The 6869-nt window shown below is 44.6% G+C and overlaps 1 protein-coding gene across 1 annotated transcript in view; it reads right to left on the reverse strand.

The window, feature by feature from the left end:
• Nucleotides 1-1197: 1197 nt before the first annotated feature.
• PRPF40A (pre-mRNA processing factor 40 homolog A) overlaps nt 1198-6869 on the reverse strand; it is a 25815-nt gene continuing 20143 nt past the window's right edge. Inside the window, 6 exon segments of the mRNA XM_009273147.1 lie at nt 1198-2464; nt 3657-3791; nt 4984-5045; nt 5147-5243; nt 5333-5419; nt 6400-6495. Of these exon segments, the coding sequence (XP_009271422.1) occupies nt 2372-2464; nt 3657-3791; nt 4984-5045; nt 5147-5243; nt 5333-5419; nt 6400-6495 (570 nt within the window). The 3' untranslated portion in view covers nt 1198-2371.

Genomic DNA, 6869 nt, shown 5'->3' on the forward strand with positions numbered 1-6869 from the left:
GGATGACAAAAAAAAAAAAAACCAACCCTGCAAAAAAGCCTGAACTCATTTCCCTAAAAACTAAATTAATACTTGCCAGGACTGTTCTGAAAGCAGACTCCCTTTACGATGCATTTCTTTTGCGAGATCTAATGAAGACGTACAAAAAAACCCCATCAGAATGATTTACATTTAGGTTTTTTTATTTTTAATGGAAAAATAAAGGCAAACCTTTTAAAAGTAGCATTTTCTTAGAAACACTTTTTTTCCTGATGCAAGTTAAGCAAAAGCAAGGCAGTAACAGAGTATCGTACATACGTTCTAATGCGGTTGCAAACCATTGTGACCTGTCGCGTTCCAAGTCAGCTCAGCACGCTCTGCCTTCCCAGGGCCCAGCTCTACGTCAACGTGAAACCCGCGTAAGCCACGATGAACGGTGCACCTCGTGTTCCCTAAACCACCGGTTGGTCTGGTTCCCACTTGGGCATTGCGACCTGCTACGCCATCTACGCGCTTCCATGTTGAACTATAAATCCAGGAACGTGAGTTTACAGGGTTAGCGAAACACCTATGTAAGGTCTCGGCTGACTGCAAGTAGTCCTGGGAGCACCGACTCCCGTCCATCCTGCCGCGCCTGGGAGAGCCACTTGCCGCGGGAGAGAAACCTGGAACAAAGCCGCTGCCAACGCTTCAGCAGCTTCCCAGATTTTGACGTTAAACGCGCCACTGGCTACAAAGAATTACCACGGGTCCCGTTTGACCAAACTCGGGTATTTTTCCCCTCAGTGATGGGCGATGAGCAACCACAGTCCACTCTGCTGGAAAACGCCAGCTCCGGACCGAACATCCCGCGAGCACCGCATCACCTCACTAGAAAAGGCCACGGGGGTCCCGCCGGGCGCAGCGGATCAGCTGTCGCCAGCAGTTCAGATTTCAAGTGACCGATCCCCATCTCCAAGAGCATTCTTACGAACAAGCCTGAATCACGTAACCGCCCCAGCAAGGAAAGACGCTGCGTGAATTGGACCTTCTGGGGGTTTATGCACTGGAACAGCTGGCAGACATTAGGAAAAAATGCACTGAAAAGGAAGCTGAACTCTAAATAGTCTTCAAATAGTTTTTGCGAGCGCGCACGTTGCTTAAATCCAACAATCGGAAGACAGGAATCATTTACCAGAGCTGTAGAGAGTATTTAAAGCTAGAAATAAATACTAGTACACACTAGCAGACAAGGTTTAATAATGGATAAAAATGTACAAAAATATTCCAAGGGGAGCTCTCGGGACGTGCACCACAGCAGCCACTGCTGCTCACCGAGCAGGGCTGGCAAAACCTTCCTAAAAGCAAAGTGGTGGGAGGCAATCAAAAAGGAGACGGGGCTTAAGCTTCTTCCTTTTCCCTTTTTAAGGGATGTTCTAGACAGGGCTACGCGGCTGCTGTTGAAACGCGGCGGTACATTCTTCAGCAGGTTCTTAAGGCAAGACATTGAAATTCATTTACAACTTGATTTTTATTTTTTAATTTTCTTAACGGGAAGATAAAGGCTGAAGTAACACCCGTAGCCGTTCGGGACGGGGTTTTAGGGGCAGACGAGAGGCGGCGGGGCGCGTGCACCAGCCAGCCCCCCGCGGCTGGGCCGCAACGAAGGGCCCCCGGCATTCCCATCAACCGCGGTCCCGGGGCTGTGAAAATTTACCGTAAAAACCCGCTCTGAGACGGTACTTAGACAGGAATCTCAGCCAGGAAATCAAGTCTTCTGTTCCATACAACAGCTCAACGTGGGTTTGGCCAGTGACGCAGTCCACAAAAGAGCAATTCCAGTATCTGTTGGTTTTTTTCAGTACAGATCAAGAAATGGATTCATTACTCCCCTGCCCTTGCCTTCCCCTTTCCAAAATAAAAACAAATCCATAAAGCAAATTAAACCACAAGAAACTATATTAAGAATCTCTTTCTAAAAATGAAATTTTATCTGCCTACACCGGCCAGGAAAACCGGCGTCGCTACCTTTCTAGGAAGGACCGTACTTAAAGAGATGCTTTGCTAGAAAGGTGCCAACACTCCCCTGGGCCTGCAGACAAGATCCAGCGAGCACTGAGACGCCTTCCGTCGCGGTGTTCCCTTCAGAGGGCTCCCTCCACGGTGAGCAGGGCACCCGTCCTGCCTAGCAGGTCCAGGACAGACACGCAACTTCGCACTCAGAATTTCATTCACTTTTCTAGATTTGATGCCGGGCCGGTAACAATAGTACTTGAATGTATTTACGTGGTAAAATTAAAACCCACTGTTATTTCAACAATGGAACTCGGGATATCGGAACCCATGTCCGGAATTAGACATTGGTTTCTTTTATTATGCCACAATGTAAACGTATTTGGTATAAATAATGTTCTCATTGATCTTCATCCAGTTGTTCCAAAAGAGTCCTCCTCTGTTTTTCCAACTCCCCTTCACTCAGTTCGCTGCCAGAAGTATCCCAGTTCCCCTGCAGAGAGAAGCAAGGTTAGCGGTAAGAACCATTGATTTTCCACGCGGCGCTGGCTCACTGGCGGTACGGCCTCTGCCCGCCGTCGCCCTCGCAGCCCTCGGCGGGAATACAGACGGAAAGGTGGGGAGCACACGGCGTGGAGGGCTGCTCAGCGTCACGCGGGCGAGCCCCGAGAGCGGCAGGCGGCACGAGCAGCGGGGAGGGCAAGGGGGAAGCCGCAAGCTAGGCTGAGGCCCCCCTGCAGGCTGTGTCTGCTTAATCACACCTGAGTTCACGTTCTCAGCAGAAGATGCCGCGTCGGGCCACGTAACTGGGTTTTCAAGGGCATCGGGGGGCCAAAGCAGCTTATTTTAAGAAGAGAATATGAAAAGCAGACATCTGCCCTCCCATCTCCTCTCGGAAGGTGGAACGTGTGGGGCGTTACCCAGAAGGACACCACCACCGCAATCTAAATAACCAGAGCGAGGCCTGTAATCCCCCCCTGAAGAGACCCCAAAAAGATGCTGAACCAGAAGAAGTTTACGTTTTTCATTCAAACGCTTGTACGCGTCTTTGAAAATACTGTTCTAAGCCCCTTCCAGAACAGGCCAGACACAGAAGCACCACAGCGAAGAGCAGGACTGCAGTCACAGCACGCTCCCACAGGACTTCCCAGCTCGAAAAGCGCAAGAATTGTGGAACTTCGTTCCACTACGATTTTCTTCCAGTGTCAGCCCAGCACCAGCCCAGCACTGCCACTACTAAGATTTTAGAAGGCAGGTGCCACACGGTCACTCAAATGTTTAACCAGCTGTGCCGCTCATCTCCTTTGAGATCAATTTGGCCAACTGGATGGGAAAAAGAAGGGCAGTTTAGTCACAAACACTACTTTGTCACAGTACGGACCAAACTTCAGTACTGCCTATAAAATACCGTGCCTCATTCACACTTCACGTCAACGAGCAACAATAAATAGCACTTAATCAAACTAATTTCAGACATCAATTAAAAAACCCACTAAATGAGGGAATAGGATCTGTGTGATTAAGCTCTGCTTGAACATTTGGTCCTTTTTATCTAGAAATGGAACACAAATAAAGCTTTAGCACCTGACCTGAAGTAAACCTATAAAGCTTGCATGCTGTACTACAGCATCCTGCTGGTACATAAAGCCCAAAGCATCAGATAAAAAGGAAACAAGAAAGCTTACAGAATCTTTTCCAGGTCGTTTTTTAGTAGGAGATTTATGTTTTGATTCAGATCTTTGCCTAGCTCTGTCCTTTTCGCTCTCTCTCTCTCTCTCCTTTTTGTCTTTTTCTCGTTCAGTATCCGATTCTGGTGAATCCTGTGTAAATAAAGGGGAAAATAACTGACTATTGATATTAAATGTATTAATTTATAGAATACCCACACCTCAGAAAAGTCTGACTTCATTTCAGTATAGGCCATATTAGAAAAACTGCTTAGTGGTTACTAATTAAGCAGATCCTATTAACCACGGCAGAAGTAAGTAATGCAGAAACATTACTCAAGTGATTTGAAAAGAAAAGGAGAGCGCGTTGTTCAACACAGAAGAACCACCACCATTCTCCGTGCATGCAGACGCGGTATGCTGGATGCCGTACATGAAATCCCTTCTGTACGCTCACATCATTTATTCAGTAAGATCTCTGGAAAGGGTGAAGTCTGGGAAACATTTTTCTGTTACGCTGCTGCTTGGCCATACGTGGTTGCTGTAACGTCGCTGGGCTTTTACTGGGCTATTAACCATACTCTGCGAGGGATTAGGCGTCACCACTGTGTTTTTATTCCACGTTTCATCCCAGTGTTGCTACGCTTAAGTGACCCTGTTTGCGCTGCAACCCTTTAGCACTAGTACCTTGCTCAATGGCTAACAATTAATATCCCCCCTCCTTGTGAACACTGTCCGCTGAAGGGCACAGCTAACTGCTAAAAAATTACAGAAACAGAAGAACACATCAGTTTTGAAGAGCTTTGCAGCCAACACGAGTTCAGAGACTCGAACTTCTTTCTTTACCCGGGGGGGGGAATATTCTTTGCCTGAAGTGATCTAGAGTGAAAGCTCTCTTTCTGCTCTTTAGGTCCTTTTGATGCTCCAGTACAGTCGATATCAGAGCTTCTAACGCAACCCTGATACTCAAGCAGACAAAAGGAATGATGCTCAGCATAAGGCAAAATGCAAAGATGGCTGGGATTCTTCCCAGCACTCCACGGTAAAAGTGAACACCAAGATTTGCCGTGATAAACAGCAAATACCAGGCTACTAGTACAGTCCTTTACATCTGCTTGCATGGTTGCAGTTAAACCCGCCAAATTTGGCAGTCTTAAATGGTTTAATATTAAGGTACATGTAACAGAAAGTTACTGCGTCGCCAATACCCTCCCCTCCAGTCTGATCTCACACAGTCCCTATCACAAAGGCAGCTGGGTGATTACAGATACCTAAAAAGGAATTACTGAAACCGTAACCTGTCAAGTCGCCCATTAGCCAACTCAAAAATGTTAACCGCACTTACAGACTTGTGTCTTCTCTTCTTGCTCTTTTTCTTGTGTTTTTTTGACTTCTTGTAACTTCTCTCTACAAACATACGGAGAAACAAAAATACATGAATAAAATGATAAGGACCCAGCAGTAAAACAGTAACACTACTTCAAAAACAAACAAGAAAAGTCTCGTACCGGATTCTGCACTGGAAGAACGCTCAGAAACTGATCTAGATTCTGAACGCTGCCTTTTCTTCTTTGAATGGCTATCATCATCCTCAGACTCTGAGCCCTTGAGACACAAACCCAACGCAATTAGCAAGACGACAGCATTACCAATAGTTACAGAAGTCGGTTTTAAGACATCGCGGAACACCTTACCGAACGAGACCGAGACCGCTTCCTGTGATGTTTTTTAGACTTTTTAGAATGTTTCTTGTTCTTCGAATGATGATGCTGACACTCGTGCTGGAGTACAAGAGAAGACAAGTGTTATAATCGGTCTATAGGACACAGCAAGGAACTGTAAGGATGTTTCATCATCCACAAGGCATCTAGCAGTGGTTAAAAAAACCCCCAAACAATAAAATGAAGCATTTCTTGTGTCAAAACCCATAAACAGCTGCCAGCATTGCCATGTTAAAGCTGTAATAAGCAAGGAAGCATACAACTTTAGGCATGGAAGCACACAGCTTCTATTACCTGGATCCCTGTTTCAATGCTTCCCATTAAAGCCCCCGCTCAAGACAGCCTAGAATACACTGCGTACCTCGCTTTGCCAAATCTGAAATTCTGAAGCTAAGCCATTTTAAAATCTCTTCCATTTTAAAACCCCAGAAAATGAAACAAAACACCCAAAGAACATGTGCGGCAAAATCAAATCTCACGCTATCTAGGAAAAACCGGCACCTTATTTAACAAGACTTGTCAAAACTTCTGCAGCTTAACTCTTACTGCGGCCCATCCAAAAGTTAAGAGTGAAACTAAACTACAACATCCCTTTTGCACATCGGCAAAAAATTGGCTACAGTGGGGGAAAAAGTACATCTGCAGAGCTTGGCATGTTCTTGAAGTTTCAGATTTGTAGTGAACAAAATACTGCAGAAGTTTCATCACGTTTGTATGAAATCACAGCAAGAAACAATTTTTCCAATACAAAACAGGAAATTTTGATGCTACATTAACTTCCCAAAATTCTTGTAGGGAAGCAGATTAAAAGAACAACTATGCATCAAATAATATCAAATAACTGTAACATGTTCTTCAGTTCCTTACTTTCAAGATGAGGTTTTAATATTCATTACTTTCACGTAACGCACAATGTCCACTGTAACAGAAATCAGTAGAATTCTGTGAAATCCCTTTCCCTCCCCACACAATTTAAGAGCCTATCAACTAAGAATTTTTTTGTATATTCTCTAATCAGGAAAAAATAAAGTAATAATTACCTCTAGTACATGCATGAAATCTTTAAATATTCTTTTTCTTTCAGACTCCAGAGTGATGTCTTCAAACGCTGGTTCCTTCACAAATCTATCTCTGATCTGTAAGAAAAACAGCAATGAAATACTAATATGAAATGCAGCCATTCAGAAATAATAAAAAAAGACGTGATTTGAGCAGCTGAAAAAGCCATTGTACTGTCACAAGGCTGAACTTTTTTTTATGCCAGCTTCACAACCAAAACGGTCTTCAGTAAAACCGTAACAGATGGAGGGCATGCAGAATCAGACTGGGTTTTGCTGCATGTGCCATTTAAGCCACGCAAGCTTGTTAAAGCATGCATTTTTATACAACGTATACTTTGAGAGGAAAGGTTTTTAAAGGTTATCTTACCAGAACAAAGTTATAGACTTTTAACTAAGCAGAGTGCTTTATCTACATTTAAATTAAGTCTGGGGGCTTTGTGCGATTAGGG

The sequence above is a fragment of the Aptenodytes forsteri genome, unplaced genomic scaffold (genome assembly GCF_000699145.1).
Source record: "Aptenodytes forsteri isolate BGI_AS27 unplaced genomic scaffold, ASM69914v1 Scaffold174, whole genome shotgun sequence".
Lineage (NCBI taxonomy): Eukaryota > Metazoa > Chordata > Aves > Sphenisciformes > Spheniscidae > Aptenodytes > Aptenodytes forsteri.